Source organism: Fonsecaea erecta (assembly GCF_001651985.1).
Source record: "Fonsecaea erecta strain CBS 125763 chromosome Unknown Scaff5, whole genome shotgun sequence".
Lineage (NCBI taxonomy): Eukaryota > Fungi > Ascomycota > Eurotiomycetes > Chaetothyriales > Herpotrichiellaceae > Fonsecaea > Fonsecaea erecta.
Genome location: NW_017387248.1, coordinates 283,951 through 304,885, shown reverse-complemented (window position 1 = coordinate 304,885; position 20,935 = coordinate 283,951). Strand labels below are relative to the sequence as shown.

At 55.5% G+C, this 20,935-nt stretch overlaps 9 protein-coding genes across 9 annotated transcripts; 4 read left to right on the top strand and 5 right to left on the bottom strand.

Moving 5' to 3' along the window:
* Positions 1–55: 55 nt before the first annotated feature.
* AYL99_06185 (ribokinase) lies at positions 56–1,217 on the bottom strand (the record flags this gene model as incomplete). Its single annotated transcript, XM_018837695.1, has 2 exons — positions 56–296; positions 361–1,217. The coding sequence occupies 2 exons, from the start codon at positions 1,215–1,217 to the stop codon at positions 56–58; spliced, it is 1,098 nt and encodes a 365-aa protein (XP_018692255.1).
* Positions 1,218–2,304: 1,087 nt separating this feature from the next.
* Positions 2,305–4,392, top strand: AYL99_06184 (hypothetical protein; the record flags this gene model as incomplete). The annotated part of the gene is made up of 1 exon (XM_018837694.1): positions 2,305–4,392. The coding sequence occupies one exon, from the start codon at positions 2,305–2,307 to the stop codon at positions 4,390–4,392; it is 2,088 nt and encodes a 695-aa protein (XP_018692254.1).
* A 424-nt stretch (positions 4,393–4,816) lies between these two features.
* On the top strand, positions 4,817–6,398 carry AYL99_06183 (hypothetical protein; the record flags this gene model as incomplete). Its single annotated transcript, XM_018837693.1, has 2 exons — positions 4,817–4,967; positions 5,116–6,398. The coding sequence occupies 2 exons, from the start codon at positions 4,817–4,819 to the stop codon at positions 6,396–6,398; spliced, it is 1,434 nt and encodes a 477-aa protein (XP_018692253.1).
* A 992-nt stretch (positions 6,399–7,390) lies between these two features.
* Positions 7,391–8,228, bottom strand: AYL99_06182 (hypothetical protein; the record flags this gene model as incomplete). The annotated part of the gene is made up of 2 exons (XM_018837692.1): positions 7,391–8,100; positions 8,180–8,228. The coding sequence occupies 2 exons, from the start codon at positions 8,226–8,228 to the stop codon at positions 7,391–7,393; spliced, it is 759 nt and encodes a 252-aa protein (XP_018692252.1).
* Positions 8,229–8,949: 721 nt separating this feature from the next.
* Positions 8,950–10,394, bottom strand: AYL99_06181 (hypothetical protein; the record flags this gene model as incomplete). Its single annotated transcript, XM_018837691.1, has 2 exons — positions 8,950–9,117; positions 9,174–10,394. 2 exons carry the CDS (start codon positions 10,392–10,394, stop codon positions 8,950–8,952), a joined length of 1,389 nt encoding a protein of 462 aa, XP_018692251.1.
* A 1,044-nt stretch (positions 10,395–11,438) lies between these two features.
* On the bottom strand, positions 11,439–14,297 carry AYL99_06180 (trehalose-phosphatase; the record flags this gene model as incomplete). The annotated part of the gene is made up of 2 exons (XM_018837690.1): positions 11,439–11,599; positions 11,681–14,297. 2 exons carry the CDS (start codon positions 14,295–14,297, stop codon positions 11,439–11,441), a joined length of 2,778 nt encoding a protein of 925 aa, XP_018692250.1.
* A 1,249-nt stretch (positions 14,298–15,546) lies between these two features.
* Positions 15,547–17,223, top strand: AYL99_06179 (hypothetical protein; the record flags this gene model as incomplete). Its single annotated transcript, XM_018837689.1, has 1 exon — positions 15,547–17,223. The coding sequence occupies one exon, from the start codon at positions 15,547–15,549 to the stop codon at positions 17,221–17,223; it is 1,677 nt and encodes a 558-aa protein (XP_018692249.1).
* Positions 17,224–17,434: 211 nt separating this feature from the next.
* On the bottom strand, positions 17,435–17,956 carry AYL99_06178 (hypothetical protein; the record flags this gene model as incomplete). The annotated part of the gene is made up of 1 exon (XM_018837688.1): positions 17,435–17,956. One exon carries the CDS (start codon positions 17,954–17,956, stop codon positions 17,435–17,437), a length of 522 nt encoding a protein of 173 aa, XP_018692248.1.
* A 926-nt stretch (positions 17,957–18,882) lies between these two features.
* On the top strand, positions 18,883–19,824 carry AYL99_06177 (hypothetical protein; the record flags this gene model as incomplete). Its single annotated transcript, XM_018837687.1, has 3 exons — positions 18,883–18,983; positions 19,041–19,144; positions 19,202–19,824. The coding sequence occupies 3 exons, from the start codon at positions 18,883–18,885 to the stop codon at positions 19,822–19,824; spliced, it is 828 nt and encodes a 275-aa protein (XP_018692247.1).
* Positions 19,825–20,935: the final 1,111 nt, after the last annotated feature.

Below are 20,935 nucleotides of genomic sequence, written 5' to 3'. Positions count from 1 at the left end.
TCCTGGCTCGTCTCGCCGGGTGGCCCACATCTCGGGATGACTATGGGTGGTATGATCACAATTCTTCTGACGCACTCGTGGCCGATCGAGAAGCAGCATCGACTCCTGCCGGAGACAATTCCTTCGCCTCGAAGCTGTCTATTTCATCCATCCACGGAATCCCTGCTTGGGCCCCAATGCGTGTGATGGTCAATGCCGCGGCTTTACAAGCATGGGTGACTGCCTGCCTGATGTCCCATTGCCCCATTTGCTTCTGTCGCAGATAATCCGTCGCGTAGGCGCCGGTGAATGTGTCCCTGAGGCTGCTGTCAGTGCTCGCCGATCGTCATCGTCGTCGTCCCCAACACGCTGGAGACTTACCCTGCCCCCGTGCAATCCAGGACCTTGACATTATAAGCCGGGACGTGGCCAAACTCCCCTGCCCTGCCAAAGAAAGCGCCGCGAGCTCCCAACGTGAGCACCACGTTCTTCGCCCCTTTTGCCAGGAAGTCCTCGACAATCTCTTGCCACGTGTCCGGATTGACCTCTTCGACCTCTCGGCCCGACATTTCGGCGGCCTCTGTTTCGTTCAACAGCAGGTGTGTGATAAGCGGGTAGAACTTGCTTAGAATGTAGTTTGCCGGGGCGGCGTTGAGCAGGAACTCGATGCCCGCGGCACCGGCCGTGGCGATCATCTGCTCCACCACCTTGCGATCAATCTCCATCTGTGCGATGACCAGATCCGGCGACCTTCCATTGGCAAGATTCTCGAGGCGGGTGAAGTGGTCGGCAGTCAACGCATCATTGGCATTGTTGGCAAAGGTGCAGCGATTCTCACCACTGGCGATTTCGACCAGGACGAAACTCACTCCCGTCATGCCATCCACCTTCTGCAGCCGCGACACGTCGACTCCATTGTCCTGCAAGACGTCCTCGAACATTTGCGCATACTTGTCGTCTCCCACGGCGCCCACCATACATACTTCAATCTCATTCTCGTTGGAGTCGTCGATGCGCTCGTCGGGTGAGGCTAACTTTCCATCCGGGGGCCGGATATGGCAGCTTCGATAGGCGGCGATGGCCGAATTGGCTCCTTTCCCACCCAGCGCCTCGTGATATTGTTTCGCCTTGTGACTTTCTCCACGGTCTGGGATCCGATCGGTGACCATGATATGATCGACATGGAGACACCCGATGACCGATATAAGCCGCGGGGCCATCGCTCCCGATCGCGGCATGGTCAGGGAAGGGATATGGCCAGAACCGGGGGGGTGGAAGGGCGCCAATTTTCCACTTTGATAACAGGCAGGGCGTGCGAAGAAAGGCCCGGGCCCCTCAACCAATGACTAGAGCGAGGAATTCTTCAGGGCGACAGAACACTGCATGGTGAAAGCTCCACTGCGATCAGGTTAGCGAGTCCCCAGGGGGAGGGTGAGGTGATGGCACATGTTGACAACTGGTGAGGCTGAGGCTTCTTCCTAACCTACCTACAGAAGACCGCCCCTGACAAGGCAGATTGACGCCTTTGTCGCCTTGTTGTCACGAGCCATTTTGTAGGAGAAAACGAGAAGTTGATAGGCTGAGGGACCGGTGCCAACCTCCGCCTCGTGGACGGAATCGAGAGCCTAGATGAGTGGCGGCAGCGAGACCGACGAATTCCAGGGCCGCCCGCATGCTATGCGTTGGCAAGAGTGGTCGGCTAGCTGGCTGGCTATCTGGTAGGGAGGGAGGGATACAGGATACAGGATACAGGTGGGAGGAGGGGACGTAGAGGAAGAGGAAGACTACTTACTCAGTCAGCCAACTAACTAACTGGTGGGTTCAGGCGCCCCTGACGCCTCACTGGCCCTTATTGCTCCCCTGAAGGGCCCCCAAGACTTTTTCCAGCTTGCGCCCTTTTACGCTTGTAAACTTAGGCGAGCCCTTGAGCCTATTAGTAGCCCCTACTGAGCCTGGACCCCCGGGGCTCAGCTGCCTACACATCCCATGTGCAGAGACCCTCAAGGGCTAACATGTATATATCGCTACAAGGACTCCTTATGGGATTGCTCTTACCAAGTCTCCCGAGCACCCTCTCTAGTAATCAGGGAGACATCCTAACACAGCATACTCCGTACACAGCCCATCATCCAACAGAGTCAAAGAGAGTCCTCGGTAATCATGAGGTGATTGATTCCGGAGCAATATATCAAGACCACAAGCCACCAGCCAGCCACCTTTGACCAACTGATTGACCACAATATCTCCTTTTGCTATCCACGACCCTCAGCCTAGTATTAGTGGACACGGTCGAGGTCGAGCGATGCAGTGTCATGGTAGTTCGCCATGAACGGGCTCGATACGGCCGCGGGCATTGCAGGCCTGTTGACCCTGTCCTTCGCCTGCCTGCAAGGCTGTATCAAAGGATTCACCCTGCTGCGTCGGGCGCGGAGCCACGACCGTGACGTGGCGGTCGTGAGCCTGATGATCGAGCTGGAGCTGCACAAGTTACTAACCTGGGCCGAAGAGGTCGGTCTGTTTGAGACTCCGCGCGACCTGCGCGTGAACGCCCGCGACGCCCCGTACGTCCCCAAGATCTTGGAGCAGTTGCAGAGTCTGCTGCTGGACGTGGACGGGCTGCGGAGACGATACAACCTGGATCTCCGCGAAGAATCAGAGATCCTCAGCCTCGACGAGGGCGGTTCGGTCGGGGCCCGGCTCCCTTCGCCACAACGAAAGAGCCTGGCCGCGTTGTTTCGACACAAGACAAAGTGGCGGAAGTGGACGTGGATCGCCTTTGACGAGAAGAACGTGCGCCGGTTGATGGAGGATGTCACGTTCCTCGTCGGCCAGTTGCAGCAGTACCTGGACCACGAACGGCAGGTCAAGATGGAACAGGCCTTTGACGTGTTCCTGCGGACGACCGTGGTCAAGACCGCCAACGAGCGGGAGCTGGGTGTCATCGGGCACGATCGCAACCACTCCTTCTCCAAGGGGGCTGTTTCCGCAGCCGCGCGCTTGAAACGACAGGGTCTCCTGCTGGGGGTCACGGAGACAGGTGTGGACGGTCACTCGGTCCCCCAACGGCCAGAGTCGTGGAGGACCGCCGGCAACAGAGACTCGCTCTCTTCTCCCTCCAGCCTCTCGGCCGCGTCGTCGTCGAAGTCGATGAGGCTGAACTCAAAGGAGCTGGTCGTCCCGTCGTTGCAGGTGGAGGGCACTCGGTACTTTGCGTGGTATGCGCGTGAGCCGGTGCTCCTCGAGTGGAAAAGCGGCGGCGGAGGCATCAAGCTGCCGCTCCTCGAAAACCGCGTCGACCGGGTTTCTGCCTTTTTGCACGAACTGGACTCGTCCTTCCACAGTTTGCCGTGCCGGGGCTACATCAAGGACTGGGCTTCGAAGAACCGATATGCCTACGTCTTCGATCTGCCCTTCAGCGTCTACCCCCCGGCGGTGCAGAAGAGCCCGGTGAAGAGACACATGGACCTGCCACCGTTGCCGAGCATGCACACGCTGCGAGACATGCTCGAACGGCCCATGGAGACCCCGTCACTCAACCAGCGACTCTCGTACGCCATCACGCTCTTGGAGACCCTGCTGCAGATTCACACGGCCGACTGGCTGCACAAGGAATTCCGATCCAACAACATCCTCTTCATCCGAGGTCCTGAGTTGGACGACGCGTCCGAGGAAGAGATCCTGCCCTCTCCGATATACGTGGCCGGCTATGTCTATGCAAGAGAAGACAGCCCCAACGAACTGACCGAGCCGACAGAATCAGACTTGGAAAACGACCTTTATCGCCATCCCCTGTCGATGGGGAGCTCCCGGGTCTCATATCGCAAGAGCTTCGACATCTTCAGCGTGGGCTGTGTTCTGCTTGAGATCGGACTGTGGACCAGCCTGCCAGACATTCTGCGGAATGGGTCGAGGGACGTGCCGCGTGCAGTCGGCCTCTTGAGTGCCGCCTCTAAGAGGAGTCCCAATCTGTCATACTCATCCTCGTCCACCACGCTCACACCGACGCCGAGATCATCCTCCACCTCGATCAGCAGACAGAGTCGGGGCAGTTTGAGAGAGCGGCAGAGCCTGAGCCTCCCCTCGGTCGACCAAGAAATGGGCGGCGACGACCTTCTGGAACTGCGACATCAGCTGCTTCTCTCAGGTCTGAACGAGGACCACCGTCGTGGCGGCGTGGCCACCACGGCGAGGCATACTCCCTCCAACCACGACATTCTGAAGGCGCTGAAGGGGGCCGCCGGCATTGTCTATGCCGGGATCGTGGAGAGCTTCCTGAGGGTGGTGGAAAACATGAAGGCGATGGACAGCGACGCCGACCTGGCCGGACGCATGGATGAGCACGAACACGAACACGCCCTCAAGTTGGAGATGGCATCGCTCGATTCTCTCAGGGCGATGGCCGAAGTCATCTGAGATTGATGTGATGATCTTGATGGTCCAGAACCTCCTCGCCGTCCTGTCCAGATGGACTGCCGTCTTTGTATTAGCATTAGCGAAAGTGCGTTTCAGCCGTGTTAATTAATTAATTAATTAATTAATCGTTCACCAGCCTCAATTGGGGCCGTGACCGTGACCGACTCCTCCTCCTCTTCGTCTTCTGATGCTGCTGCTGCCTTTACTCTCGTGTATTATTTTCTGTCGCGTCTTCCAGCGTGTTGGTGTTTGTTTGTTTCGTTTTACTGTAAAACCGTCTCGGCGTATTATTCGATTGTCGTTTGATCCCACGCTTTTAAAGATCGTCTGGTGGTGGCTTTTATGTGTGCGTGCATTACATATTATCTGTGTCGACCGCCTCGCACGTTGAATGAATGAATGAGAGAAAAAGAAAGAAAGAACCATGCCACCTTCGTCTCTATCCAGCACTGCCTCTGAAGCTTCCGGCCCGGTGATGGCAGGCCCTTATACATCCATCACGGATCGTGATCGTGATCTTGATCTTGATCATGAGGACGGCGAGGATGTGTTCAGTGATGAATCAGATTTCCACGGTAAGTAACTCCCTCCCTCGGTCTACCCTCCATCTACATACACACGTTGTGAATCTTTGCCGCGCGGGGACACGAGGCTTTGTTTGTCAGTCAGTCAGTCAGTCGAATCTGATCTCGCGCCCTGTGCCGGGCCACCTTCATCATGCAGGGAGCTTGAAAACCACGTCGACGTACCGCCAGCTGGCGGCGGCGTACGATCCCGAGAAATACTGGGCCGTCCATGAGTGGAACACCCAGGTGGCGGCCGCGCGGGGGAGGAAGGCCAGGCTCGAGGCGGCGGCCAGGCAGCGCTCGAAGGTGGCCTTGAAGAAGAATCAGCAAGCTCAGTCGACCACGGGCGATGGCGATACAGGTGCCCACCACCAGCAGCAGACGGAAGGAGAGATTCGTGGGGTGTTTGATAAAGATGGAGATGGAAAGAGGGACATGGAGATGAGTGTCGACGACACAGACATCATCAAAGCCGATAACGGCTCTGCAATCCCTCAAGAACCTGACCCCGAGGACGACGCCCGAAAGCCCCAGAACTACTACGAGGGAGTCTCCTCGGCGAAACAACTCTCCGAGTCTGTCGCCGACTTCCTCGCCCGTCTCCCGCCGTCGACCACCACGTCGGTCGCCGCGGGAGGCCCGTGGATCTGGATTGCCAATCCTGATCCTGGCCGACGCACGAGCTCCGACCCAGAATTCGGCGCCGGCGACGTCGCCACGTTCCGCCAACTCGGCACGCGGCTGCTGGAGCGATACCGCTCGCGCAAGGACGCCGTCGAGGCCCAGCACCCGGGGAAACCCGCGGGGACGATCACGCGCATGCTCCGGCCCGACCGCATCAAGTTGGAGTCCGACGTCAAGGAACTCGCCGCGGCCCAGCGCGTCACGGCGGGCAAGTGGATGCTCTTCCCCCGAGAAGATCAAGTCGACGCCGTGTGGGCGGTCGTGGCGCGCGCGGTGTGGGAAGGGACGTTGGGCACGGCGGCCAAAGTGGCCACCGCGAGGGGAGGGGGAGAGACGGTGGTTGACCGTGACGATGGCGGCGGCGCCGGCGGCGGCGGTGGTGCAATGAAAGACAGCGGCCTCCGGCTGATCTGCATCTACACGCCCGACTTCTCCGACCAAGCGGACGTCAAGCGCGTGCTACTCGGCCTGAAAGATCTAGGGCTGCTCGACGTCGACGTCGACGAGACGAAGAAACCGAACGACGACAACAGCAACAACAACAAGGGCCGCCTTCCGTCGTCGTCGTCGTCGTCGTCGTCGCCACGTGGGCTCAAGACCATCTACTACAAATGCGACGCCTACACGCACCTCGACCTGAGTAGCGGTAACGAGTTCAAGCTCAGAGCCAGCATGTACTCGTCCCGCGACCTGTTTCCGGAGTGGTACGCGAGCAACGGCCCTAGTAGTGGTGGTGGGGCGATGGGATACCGATGACACCGATGGTATCGATGACACTGATGGAGGGAGGATCTCGACATCTGCTCTGGTTGTGGATTGGTGATTGAAACGGATGGATGGATGGATGGAATGGGACCATTGAATGGATGGTAATCAATTACATGGCATGGCGTTTGTTTGGCTCAAGCGCAATCAAGGACCTCTGCGATCAAAACATCACTCTCACATCTGGACAAGACACCTACCCACCTGACTTACCTGTGACACGCTCATATCAATGAAGGACTTGAAATGAGTGGCGGAAGAGAGGAGTTCTTCATCTCCTGGCTGTGCACTGCACTGCTCTGCTCTGCTTGCTTGTGTGTGTGTGTGTGTGTGGGTGTGTGTGTGTTGAACTGGCTAGCTAGCTATGTATGTATCGGCGTGTATACTCTGGAAATCATAACGTCTGTCAATGTCGTTTCTGTCTTTGTCTGTCTTGTCTGTCTTGTCTGTCTCTCTGTCTCACTGCCTCCCTGCCGCCATCGTCATCAGAGGTACACATCTTATCATCCCGGCTCTATGCTGGTCCACTGCCTTCCTTTGCCGCCCGCCCGCCTTGCGCTGATGCTGATGTAAGAATGCCAGAAGAAGAAGAAGAAGTAGAAAGAAAGATAAAAAGAGACATGTAACATAGGAGACGAGGAGAGGAGAGGCCTCGAGATGGTGAACCCGATGGATCACGCAGCATGCCAGTCAGCCAGTCAGCCAGTCAACCCCCCCTTTAGCAAACTCCCTCGCACCACGTACCCTGTCTTGTCCTGCCCTGTCCTGCCCTGTGCTGCATGGTGAAACCCCTGGCACTCCCCGATGAGGCAGCTAGTGCCGGTGTGGTGGCATGTGGCACTAGCCCTCCATTCGACATTGATGCACGTGTCTCCCGAACGAGAATCTGTACAGCCGTCCTCGTCGTCGTCGTCGTCGTGGGTTCGGGGGAGGCTGAAGGAGTGTCGTGTGGGGGAGACGCAAGATTTCTGGCTTTGATCTCCTCATTTCTTGCCCTTCTTGACCGGCTTCGCCCCGCCCGCCGCAGTGCCCAGCGCCGCCTCTCGCAGCTTCGCCTCGCGGTCGTTCTTCTCCTTGTCGCGGGCATCCTTCTCCTCCTTCTCGGCCTGTTTCCGTGCCGCGGCGGCCTCGCGCTGCTCGCGGATCAGCTTCAGCCGCGCCAGGTCGGCCTTGGCCTCGTCGGTCTTGCCCTCGGCGTGCAGCTTCTGGTATCGCTCCCGGGCTTGCTGGGCCGCGATGGCCTCGCGTTCCCGCCGGCTGAGGTTCTCCTTCTCGGGCTTCTTGGGTGTTTCGCCGCTGGGACCCGTCACCGCGCGGGCCTGCGACCGGGCCTTTTGCGTGTGGTTGGGGTTCGCCGGCATATCATCCTCGTCTTCCTCTTCGTCCTCGTCTTCAGATTCACTGCTGGGCAGGTCCCCCACCGCCGCCGTCTTCTGGCTCTTCTTGGCGATAGCTTCCTGCTTCTTCTTGCGTGCCAGCTCCTTGCGTTGCTCGCGGGTCAGCTCACCGCCGGGCGGGGGCTGCGCGGTGGACGAGGACGCGCCCTCGCCGTCGTCTGACGAGGACTCTTCTTCCGAGGATTCTTCCTCCTCTGAGGATTCTTCTTCGTCGCCTTCTCCTGGTTCGCGCCACATGCCCATCTGATTGCCCTCTTTGTCCAGGGGCTGCAGGTCACGGGAGAAATGCTTGCCACCTGCGTTTTTTTCCCAAGTCAGTCAACTGAGCGACTGGGAGGGTGTGTGAATTTGGATCGAGATCAGTAGTGTACGTACCTCCTCTGGTCGGCTTGGAGAATTTCCCTCCTCGTCCTCGTGGAGCCATGGTGAACAGTGCAAAAGGGTGGGCGTATACAGGCAGCAAATGTGTGGTGGACGGCCGTGTTGGTCAACAGAGGAGCTTGACTGTCCCTTGACTGTGCGGTCAGCAAAATGCTCAGTCAGTCTGGGCACAGGAAGTAGAAAATGAGGGCATGTGACGGGGAACAAAGGGCGGTGGCCTTTTCGAGGTTACAACCAACAAGAAGGATTTCTTTGTGCCCAAACGCGGGGGAAATGAGAGAGGCAAAGAAGGAGTGGGGGGCTTCGGTTCAACCTACGACTTGTGTTTTTCAGGAAAGAGGAACTGCAGCCACAAAAACCTCCTGAGACAGTGTGTGTGAGGGACAGAGAGGGAAGAGGAAAAGTCACTTTGTTGGAAGGGAACAACAAGCAGAGAGAAGAGAGAGAGAGAGAGAGAGAGAGAGAGAGAGACAGAGAGAGGGCGACAGGCATTGCACGCAAAAAAGATGCCGCTGAGTTGTCACTGGAGCCCCCGAGCAACGATCCCACCAATCAGCGGCGATTCCCACGCTCTATCGCTCTGTCTGTCGTGGCGATATTACAAGGCTGGCGCTCCCTGAACAAGACCCAGCCAAGTACTCAACTACAGTCCACCGGCATCCGACTGGCTAATGAGATTGATACTCTTGTCGATAGCGCCTCGGGGGTGCTATGTCAGGGTGCTCTCAGACGTGAGATCCATCCGCAATCTAGGGAAGCCTTTCTCACAGCTTCTCCCACCTCCATCCGACCGTGACCCATCTCACACACAGCAGGACCACTGCCGCCGCCATCATACTCGTCGCCGAGAACAGCTGCAACCCAAGAAAACTCCCGTCCTCGCCTTGTATCAGTGCTCCCGCTATGGGGGGCCCTGTCAACACCGCAAGGCCCTGGAACACCCCTTGGGTCAGAAACAGTGCTTGTGAAGGTGCAAAACTCGACTTACCGCGACACTAAACCCCATGCCCGTACGAACACCGATCTTCTTCGGGTCTTTTGTCAAGCTGGTGAGCACCACAGGAAACAACGCCTGAATCCCCGCCGCGACGATGCCATATGCCACCGCGAAGATCCACAACCCCGTCGCCGAGTCCACCGCAACCCAACAGTAGAGAATGATGCCCGCCGAAATGACCAGAGGAATCATCAGATTCAACGCACCGACCCATCGCTGAGCGATATATGTCGGAACCAGCCGAGAAGGCACCCCCACGCCGTTCATGACCAACAACAAGTTGATGCTCGTGGCTTGACTGGCCCCAAGGACGTCTCTGCCAAAGGTGCCTACGAAGAAGAAGCCCACGTAGACGGACCAAAAATACAGAAATGAGGCCAGGATGTAGAGGGTGTATGGTGCCTCCTTGAAGGCAGACCACTCCACGATCGGCCCGGACTTTCGCGGTGGCAGGCGTGGCTTCAGAAACATAAACGCCACCACGGCCAGCAGAAGCTGCACGAATGCCATGGTCCGAACGGTCCAGGGAAACCCAGCTGTGGGCAACATCTTTTCGGCGATGGCCGGAAACACGAGACCGCCCGTCGCTGAACCGGCCACGGCGAGTCCCAGAGCCGTGGACCTTTTGCGGGCGAAGTAAGTGCTCATCAGGGCCAGGGTGGGAACGAATGCCAATCCATATCCAAACCCCACGCAGAGCGTCTGGGCCAGGAAGATCTGCCAGTAGTTGCGACACAGACTGAGCAAAAACAAGCCTAGAACGTAGACGACGCTGCCGCAGATGTACTGGATGGTGAAGAAGCCTGCGTCGAGCGCCCTCCCCGTGAAGGTCCCCATACCAAAGAGGACAAACACTTGCGTGGTCCCAATCCAAGCCACCGCACTTGGATCCCCGATCCTCATGACTTCGACGTAGTAGGTCTGGAACAGCCCGAAGCTGTTGATAAAGCCCCAGGTATTGAATATGATCAGATGGGTAGCGATGGCCGTCGACCAGGCCGTGAAGCCTCCATCCGGAGGTGGTCCTGGATCGGCAATTTCGGGCGTGCGGACTCGGGAAAGCGTCTTTGCAAGGATACCTGTCGACTTTTGCAGGTTCGAGGTCGTCAGATGGATGTCGCCGGCCGACGTGTTGATCTCGACATGATCCTTCTCAGCTTCAAGATCCGTCCGAGTCCTCAGGCCCTGTTCCAACTCAACAGCTTCTCCCATGATTTCTCCCCCGATATTAGACAAGCACCTGATTTTCAGGGTTGTTGGGTGCCCTTGAGGCAGGCTCCGCTGGTGGGAAACATGACCGAGATATTAACGAGGGATGGCACGCGAGAGGCTGCTCGGATTGACTGATATTTTCAGCATCAAGAATAGGCATGAGAAGGAGGAAAGCCGTAGCTGATAACGCACCTTCAGATTCCCCCGCACAAGGCCAGTGCCGAGAGACATATCCGGTGAGCGTTCAGGGGACAGGATGAAAAGCTAGGCTTCACAGGGGCACACCAAGACCTCGATTTGGTAGGACAGGATGGTCACTAGCCCAATGGTGGGTGATTTGCATGGAGAGAAGAGCGAGTCAGCCACCTGAGGAAACATGGAGAACGCAGCCAAACCTGCCTCTTTGGGGTTGTGCTCCGGGGAGGATGATCGTGGCCACTGTCTGACTTCTTTCTAACTGCTCACCTACTGTACTGTGTATACACAATTGGAGTCTTCACCTAATGACCTTTTTCTGATTTCGTTCGACTCTCTGCTACCCTGATTCCGCTTTTGGATGAGGGCGAACCGACGAAGCCCAAGCATGAAAAACAGGCTGTTTCCTCTTGAAAACAATCACTGCGCCCGGCGTCCTCCTTCACGTGTAGCACAACAGGCCCACCGTCTACAAAAGCTCTTCCAACTCACCTACGGACTGCCACAGCTCACTCCCAAGACCAAAAAAAAAGAACAGTCCTAGACGGGGGCGAAACCATGGGACCATCAATCGTGAAATCAGCTTGAAGAGCTAGGTCTATGAATCCTGAGTCGCCCACCAGCAAGGTCTAGCACCGTAACCTGTTTGTTTCTGTGCTGTGTTCTTTCTTTGTCCTGAATGCTATCCATTGCCTGATCCAACACTCTTTTTCCAATGAAATTCGTTGTCTTGGCCTTTGCATCTCCGGGTCAACAAGGCATGCCGGTCATCACAATAACCTACCAGCATTGCTGGTGGCGTATCTGTCGTGGTAATTCGCCACCTCTTCACACCGCGTGTGTTGAAGCCTACAAGTTCTCCGCCTTGTTCAGGGCCGCAATTGTCGCAATGACATCGCTCGGCTCAAGCAGGTGCCACGTCGCTAGGGTGCGTTTGCTGCTGGCGCCCACGGTACACGCAAACACGGTTTCTTTGGGCAAATCCGTCTTAAGGAGGGCGCGGAACATATCTGAACGACATCATGGTCAGTGAGTCTGTATGCTGTATGCGCGCAGGGGCATCTTGGGGCCCAATCTGGCAATAAACTCACCCTCGTCAGTCTGATCATCTCCCAAGCACAACACAAACTCTGGTGGTTCACCCCTCGCATATCCATACTCGTTAATCAACCTTGTGGCGATGAAGCCCTTGTTCACAAACTGCGGTCTCACCTCCAGGTTGGCCTTTCCGCTCATAACTTCAACATCCCAGTGCTTCATGACATTCTCCTCCAAGGCTTTGCGACACTCCCGTGCCTGGAAGGCGCCGAAATCAGGGTCAGCTTGCCGATAGTGCCATGTCAGCGCCACCCGTTTCTTCTCGATCCATGATCCCTGAGTGCGTTCTGTATAGTAAGAGAAGACGTCCATGACTTCCTTCTGCCAGCCCATGTCCATGGCCGCCGCAAGGTTCTCCCAGGTCTCTGAACCAGGCCGCCGCAGGAAGCAGCCGTGTTCGGCACTCAAGCCGAGCTCGGTGATATGACCCATCCATTCCTCGAGGAAGGAGGCGTCGCGGCCACTGATAATCCAGACATGGTTGCGTGGGTCGGCGGCAAGAGCTTTAAGGGTACGTATGACTCGGTCCGACGGGATGGCGGCATTGGGGTCTTTCACGATTGGCGTGAGTGTGCCGTCGTAGTCGAACATGAAAAGTCGTTTCTTTGCAGCATGGTATTGCTGGATCATCCGGTTGCGGTCCAGGGCCGGCGTCAGATCGCTTTGAGTAAACGAGGTGAGGTTGGTAAGCAACCGTTTCAGAAAGCTGTTCGACCATGTCGCGACATTGTGGGTCGTCACGTAGTTGTACAGTTTGTCGTGGTTGCTCTTCTTTTGAGCTTCGGGCATCTCAAGGGCCTGTTTGAGTGCGTCGGCCACACCGCCCAGGTCCCACGGATTGATGTGGATGGCGTTGCTCAAACTGGCGGCGGTCCCGGAAAACTCTGACAGGATCAAGGGGCCGTGGTTGTTCTTCTGACAGATGACGTATTCCAGGCTGGTCGTGTTCATACCGTCTCTAACACTAGTGATAAGACCAACGTCGGCGATCCGGAGCAGAGCAAAGTATTCCTGCGACGAGAGATATTGTGGATAATGCTGCACCGGGGAATGACTCAACGACCCGTATTCGCCATTGATCCTCGAGACCAGGTTGGAAATCTTGTGTTCGATCTTGTGAGCTCCGTCCACCCTGTCTTCCATCACGCTGGTAGGACTGGTCACCTGAATGAGAACCACTTTGTCGCGCCATTCCGGGTATCTTTCCAAGAAGATCTCGAATGCCATCAGCTTTTGCGACACTCCTCGGACGGTATCGAGTCTATCGCGGCCGACCACAATCTTCTTGCCGGCGTACATCTTCTTCAAGGCTCTCATGTTTTGTTCTATTACCGGGTCGCCAAAAGCCGTTCTCTGCACCGCTGCCACGTCGATGCCAATGGGAAATACGTCCACGGCAACGTGTGCGCCGTATGCGTCCACGCCTGCTGAACTGGACTCGAAACCTAGGATGCGTTTGCAGCACGAGTTAAAATGTCGGGAGAAGCTGTACGATTGAAAACCGATCATCGTCGCACCGAGGGCGCCAGTCAGGATGTCCTTTCTTCGAGGCAGACACCGCATGTATTCGCTGCTAGGGAACGGGATATGCAGGAAAAAGCCAATGTAGATGTTGGGGATTCGTTGGCGTAACATACTCGGTAGCAACATTAAGTGATAGTCATGGATCCAAACAATATCTCCGGGCTGGTAGATGTGTAAAATCCGATCCGCAAAGCACTGGTTCATCTGCACGTAATCCGCCCACGAAGTCTTCTCGGCTCGGCCATCGTCAGGACCGTGATGTCGATAGTGGAAAAGAGTGTAGAGCTCGTGCTCTGCATATTTCCGCCACCGGCTTTGGTCTTTGAAGATGAATTCGCCATCCTCGTCTCCTGGGCCTTCCGGCAGCCACACAGGAAGGACTTTGCCATTCGGATGTTGCGCCAGGATCTTCTCCAGGCGATTCCGATCTGAGCGAGGCACTCTGAGATGATCGGGATGAGGGACGTGAGTGTTGGGCTTGGTGCCATTCACTGGGATCGGTGCGGCCGACTTGTTGATGGGATGGGGGACTTGTGCGGCGGCGATTGCAGCAGCAGCATCGGACTGCAATATGCTGATAGCTTTTGCTTGCTGCTGTGTGCGGATCTCACCCGTCCATCCGACCAAGGTGTGGTTCCACGGGGTCTTATCCGACGAGAGATGGGCGAATGAGTCGAACAATGCAGAAGTCCCGCGCCGGTTGGACAGCGCCCACTCGCCATTTCCCCCATGCGTAAGTTGGTACGGAATGCAGAAAGTAGCACTGATGACATTCCCACTCAGCCGCAAACCAGGATAAGCCGTTCGAGGGTCGACCTCCAAGGCCTCAGCACCCCTGGAGTCAACAAGACTGAGTCGGCGCAGTAACTCTCTGCCGGACCGTGCCCCCCTTGCCACCTCCGCAGGAGATTCCGAAGTTGCAGACTCATTGGGGGCTTGCTTTTGCGGCAGAGAGAAATAAGAGGTCGTCGGTCGTTCCTGCTCTGGGGATATCTTCTCCGGGTCGCTTGTCAGCTCCGGTTTCTGGCTTGGAGCCTCATTGTCGGGACACGAAACTTGGCTTGCTGAACCTGTATGGGTGACCATGGTAGCACTTCTGAGCTGGGTTGCAGAGAGAGCGTGGGCTAGAACATATAGGAATAAGGAGAAACTGCTAGAATGCCGGGATCAGCCTCCTCAACCCGAACAAGGAGTTTTAACGATGATCAGTAGTAATTCGGTGAGCGAGTGATATGGAGATAACAAAGCCCAGGAATGATGGCGGGGTAAGTGTGGCAAGGTAAAAGTAACGACGAGACCTGAAGAGCACATAGAGAAGACAAGGGAATGCGGTAAGGACTGGAAGAGATGGAAAGTACCTCTGTGGACGTCGTCACAAATTTTGACGAGATCGGGGACGAGCCTCACGCGATGATGTCGCATATGAAAAAGCCACTCACTGTTCAGAAGGAGCAAGGTGGAGGGAGGGGTCGATTTAGGTAGGATCCGTGCGTTGATTCGGAAGGCGATCCCGGTTCCAGCAGTTTCGTCACGTATCTCTATGTGGCCTCTGGATGTCTCGCAGCTGGAGGCTGAGGATGGGTATGTGGAAGTGGGTTTAACAATGGTGGTAAGAGATGAGATGAGGTCAAAGGAGTCTCAGACATTGCAGTTGTCATCCCCCAACCTTCTTCTCTTCCTCTTTTGCAATGCCGGATGAGGTGAGGTATGGCACTCAGCGTTGTCTTGTTCGTGCTCGTGCAGGCTCCGCATGGAAGAGGATTGGCTGGGTCAGGCAGTGTGCTGGATCTGCTGGTCCTGGGCGAAGGTCGAAGGTGGGAGAACGGCTAGAGAAGATCCTCAGCAATGACACGCAGCCAGATCATTCGTTGGCGGCGGGTGTTGGGAAAAAGCTACGCAGTACGGTGGTGACGGGGGGTAAAGGGAGACCAGGGAAAAGCTCGGAATGATTGAGCAGGGTGGAACTTCAGAGCCACCAGGGCCTGGGCTATGGGCAGCAGTTTAGGCTCACTAGGCGTGGGTCCCCCCCCGAAGCCCCAACCAGCGATTTGCCTAAGAGGGGGAGTAGGTAAGCTTGTGGGGCTGTGAGCTTGAATCGGGCAGCCGCCAAGATGCTCGCCTTCCTGCTACCAAAAATTCAAGCCGCACGGGCAGCAGCGCAAGTGATATCGCATGATTGAGATCGAGTCTCTCCGAACTGAACTCTGATCATTTACGCTGACCCAAAGAAAGACACAACGTATACCTAGGTACCTGCGTCCTCCGAATATCCACCTTTCCTTCCTGCTGTCGACCATATCTGCACGACAACCCCTCTCCGTCGCTCCTATGCTGCATGCCACCAGTCTGCCAGTCACTGTGTCGAAGTGCCGCTTGTGGTCGTCATGATGCTTCAGTTGCCCTCAGTTCCTCATTCATTGCCCGACAACCTCGACCGAGAAGCCTGGCCGGTACCCTGATACGGCTTGCTTCTGTTCACACGTCTTCTCGAGATCCTTCTACTTGCTTCACCACGGAACCGAATGTTGATATCAAGAGTCTCCACAATACCCTACGCGCCCATCGCGAAGCGAACCGTGCATCGGTTGTCCGAAAGACCTACAATGACCGCCCATCCGTGCGGTTGCATGATCACGATGGACGACTCCCGTCTGTTGAGGTGAAAACGCCGGTGCCGCGAAGAGAAGCTTCTCGGTTCAAAAGGGTGGAACTTACACCATTCAAGGCATTCAAAGGCACGAGTCGCAATCTAGATCTGCTGTGGCGTATCAATGATACCGAGAAAGATCCCCCTATACACTATCGTCTACCGTGGCTCCGTCATCTGCACGACCGAGAGCCGAACCTCTACACGTCCGCGGTGGAGAGACTTTCTGATGAAATTCGCGCTTTCGAAAAGTACACTTCCCCGTCCAAGGAAGAGCAGCGCGCTGCAGACGACGCTTTCCATGATCTTGTTGAATGTGTCAAGGAAATTGCAGGAGACTTCCACGTCGATATCATCGGGTCTCGTGCGACCGATCTGGCAGATCCTCTGTCGGACCTGGATGTCAATATCTCCAGCTCAGGGCAATCAGGCTCGCTGACAAGGCCCGCGGAAGTGTCATCTGCCACCGTGCTGAACAAGCTCTACAAGACGTTTCGTTGGCCCCCGAAAACAGCCAATCTCTTCCACTTTCGCCCCATCGAGGTCCAGCTTTATCTCAAGCAGGCTCGTGTGCCCATTCTCCTCTGTCAGCACAAGGCATCGGGGCTCCCGATTCAGATCCAGTCCACACCCCGAACATATGACAGCCGCGAATACGTGAAAGCCGCCTTGAAGGAATATCCTTCTCTGAGAGGTCTTTTCAAGGTCCTCAAACAACTTTTACAGATGCGCGGGCTCACTGTTGGCAGCAGCGGAGGGATCACATCCTATCCACTATTTCAGATGATCGTTGCAGCCTTGAAATTCTCCGAGGGCAAGTTCCATCGTGCGGATATAGGCAATCAGTTCCTTTTCTTTCTGGATTTCTACTCTGATATCGACTTCTCTACATATGGCATTTCTACGGAACCTCTCGAGTTGTTCTCAAAGAGTGCCGTGCGCACCCGCGATCACAATGATGAGGCGCAGAGAATCCCGGCGCGGTCGCAGATAGCTGATCAGGAACGCTCCGATTCGCGTCCTCCGACCTTCCAAGGTCGAAAGTGGTCTCGCGACGGGCTGGAATACCTCATGACGCTTCAAGACCCCGTAAACCCCAAAAACGATCTTGGGAAGTCTGGTTTTCGGATCAATGACGTGCAAGAAACCCTGATTGCTATTCGGGCGACACTGAAGGCGGCAATGGCCAACTGGGACAAGAGTCTGCAGACATGGCCACAGCCAGGACAACGAACACGAGCACGGTCGTTACTGGAACCTTGTTTAGGCGGTGATTATCGAATATACGAGCACGAAAGAGACGATCTCCGTCGTTTGGGACAGCATTCTTTGGATACGGTGGCGACGGTTCTGGAGGCCCCATAAGCAGCCAGACTCCGGTTGCTTTTGGCAGATCGACTTGTTTCTATGTACACCAGGCTACTGTATTTATGCATGGCTCGTGTACTTGTTTTCGATCGAACCATTCATCTGAACCCAGTGCCATAACACTAGGCTCCAACAACGGGAGCAGTTGGAAAAGACCAATAGTGTCTCCAGCCCAACTTTCGCCTTCAGCCTTGAGCAAACATCTTCGCTAGAAAGCGGATCCCTCAACCTGCTTAATTCCCTTCGCACCACTCAACCAACCCACCCGATCTTTGACAAATTGCTCCACTTGGGGCTTCAGCTTCGTCTCGTGCAGGTGAAAGTCATCCACTGTGCCGATACGCAAGACGAGCATGTCTGGGCGGGCGGAGGTAATGCGATACATGAGCGTGCCACAGGTGGAACAGAAATAGTTGGTCATGGTGTTCCCCGTCGCAATAGTTTTGGATTGGCTGAAGGAGTTCAGGTTGTCCTTGCCACGCAGATGCGTCACGTCACGTTCGGCGACGATGAAATTTGAGGCGAACATGGACGCGGTGATCTTGCGGCAGTCGGTGCAGTTGCAGATGAAACTCCCGACCAGACCAGGCTTCTCGATGGGGAATTTCAGCTGTATGGCGCCACAGAAGCAGGTTGCTGTCGCTTCTGTCTCTCTGGACCAACCATCATCTGCACCGCCGGCGAGAGGAATGTAGGGTTTGGACTTGTCAGTGCCTTGTTGGGTAGACATGATTATTTGCTTGTGGATAGCTGTCAAGCGTGCTACAGGGTTCGACGCCAGCATATATTCTTTTTGCAAAGGCGATTTGGAGAGCAGAATACTGAGTCCAAGTTTGGGGTTTGTCGTCTGGTGACGAAGAAGTTGCACACTTATATTGCCCAGCGAGACAATGGGCGTGACAAAACCGGGGGTTGACAATCGCCGAGAAGCTCTCAAGGACGATCTCCAATTTGTCATTCTCGAGCCAGCGAACGGATGGCGCTCCAGTTGCTCCTATACATCGATTTCCTTTCTGGGCTGATATTTTCCCTATAAGGGAGATCATATCTGGCATGCTGAAGTGATCGCCATAGTCCGGCACGGCCGTATTCATCTTTTCCTCTTTGAAGCTATACCTGATTTGTCTTGATATTTCTACATCGGGAAACGGCCACATTCAGTTTCGTTGCGCGCAATCGTCGAAGGACGATGTGGTGCGGCTCGGACAAGCACGGTAAACTGTTCGAGACCCGTTCACGGGAGCTGCAAAATACCTCAAAAGTTACACAGGCCATCCAATTCCCGCCGATGATGCCGGACCTGCCATGCTTGCCTCGGAACATAGCCGTGCTCCATTTGGTTGTCACAGGAGGACGGTTGATGATGGGTCTCGAGGAGGAAAGTGTGGTAACAGGGTCCTGGAGAATCGTAGAGCCATGTCTTCTATACCGACTTAATATATGCCTATGAATTTGAAACGAAGCTGGGACTGCCAGTAAGGTAAAGACGAGTAGGACGAGGTACATAGATGCACGACGCTGCGTTGGTTTAAAGCGGCGTGAGACATGCAGGTGATGTGGCCGCGGCGTCTTTCGCAGCCCAACCTTCTCGTCGACTTCCACATTTTCATTCATTCCTTTCCCAACTGCAGGCTGGCCACAAAAGCCAAAGACTCGATGAGTAGTCCCCGAATTACCACTCCGCGTCAATATGGCGGGGCACATTTTGGCGCCACCGCAGGGGGTTCCGATATTCGTATGCCTCGATTCTTCAAGCGGTAGGCAGCACGATGGCCCTGGTTCGAGCGATTGATGTTGATGAGATGATGTGGCAGGCTCTTCAAGTTTCCGCAGATGGACTTTGAGATGGCCGTGTGGGAGATGACACATCTCCTCATTGCTCCGAAGAAAGTCTTCAAGTCCATCTACTACCACAAACGTGAGTCGACTGAAAACATCTCCATGCTCTATCCTCCGAACTAACGGCGACGCCCAGAGACGAGAAACACCTGGCACCGACCTGATCCGTCCTTCACCTACCTGTTGTCCTTCTTCCTCCTACTCACCTCGTTCGCCTGGTCGCTCGCTTACACGCCGTCATTTGCCTCGGTCGTCAAGCTGGCCTTGATGTTTGTCGTCATTCATTTCCTGGCAGGGTCTCTACTGCTAGCAACGCTGGCGTATTATGTCGTTGGCCGACTCTTGGGGCCTGGAATCGCTGGCCTACCAGGTCGAAGGCGTCAACAAGGACTGTTCGGCCCTCCAGGGGGGTCAAGAAGAGCTGAAGTTCTGGAGTTCGGATACTGCTTCGATGTGTCGATACGGGCATTTTTTCCGCCATACGTGTTACTTTACATTGTCCAATACGTCCTCATGCCTGTCATCAACCATCAAAACCACGCATCAACCTTCTTCGCTAATTTGCTTTACCTTGCGGCGGGGCTGTATTGGAGCCTAATCACCTTTCTGGGATACAACGCACTGCATTTTCTACACCACACACAGCTTCTGCTCTCGCCCATGCTAGCATGGATTGTGATATGGCTGGTCTGTACGATTCTGAACATCAATCTTACGACATTGGGGACAAGATGGTTGTTTCTGGGCGTCAAGAGCTGAAAAAAGTCGCATATTAAATTGGAACAGTGATCTCTGGTGCGCGGCGGGAAATAAAAGCCTCCAATCTGATTCCAGATTGGAGACCTCGGAATCTCTCTCTGCATGTGTTCTGTTGGATTGCTGGATACATGGTGCATGAGCCTGACAACAACTGACAACACTCCTCCGTCACGGTGACCCTGATCACAGTATGTCAATGTTGTGCCAATCAAGGCGTCGGATTCATCAATGAAGACCTCCAAACGACGAGAACTTGAGCGTGGGCTGAAAGAGATCAATACAGTCCCCCCATCCAATCGCAACAAGGGGCACTCGCTCCCACCACGAACTCCCATTTCGCGTTCAAGTTGTCAGATGCAACATCAAACGGGATAATCGCCGAGATGTGGCTCGGCATCCAGCGACTGAGCGCCCCCATTCGACCAACTGTCTGGGCGTGGCGTTCGGTAGCGGGGGAGAGCTAATGCAGGTCCGTCGATGTTTGGGTCTTGGCTAAACGGCCCACTGCACCGTCCAGGGGCTCGATGGCTTGAGTTACACGGAATACTCGTCCGGCTGGAGGACTGGGATGGAATCAAACTACATAGGTATGCACGCGGAGTAATCTGGTGCGGGCTGGGGCATCATACAACTCGTTCGTGTCCACAAAAGAGTAATGAATTGACGAGAGCATCAGTGATTGCAATTATAGTTCTGATGGTGGTTTTCGGCGAATCAATTGTCAGATTTCAACTTGGGGGTATAGGGACGGCAAGAGAAGGGTGACCTGTCGACAACCTGTGCATACACAGTATGCCCAAAAACCTCACACCGCCCTATACTTACAGTAGAAAACCCTTTTGGGGCACCGTTGGAATGGAGAGGGCAAAAGCTTGTACATACACACCGTCTCCAAATTCTATCAGGCATCGGCGAAAAGATTCCAGGATTTCTAGCCTGAAAACCCTATGTACATATTTACGGAGTACTACGAGGGGCGTCGGAAGCAGCTAGTGGCTCCAGGGGCCTGCAAGGGGGATGCTTGGGTACCCCTGGCCGCTGGCCCTTGCAGATGGGTGCCCCCTATCCATGCATTGGCTGCTGTTAGCGACGGGCCCCAACCCTAACCGAT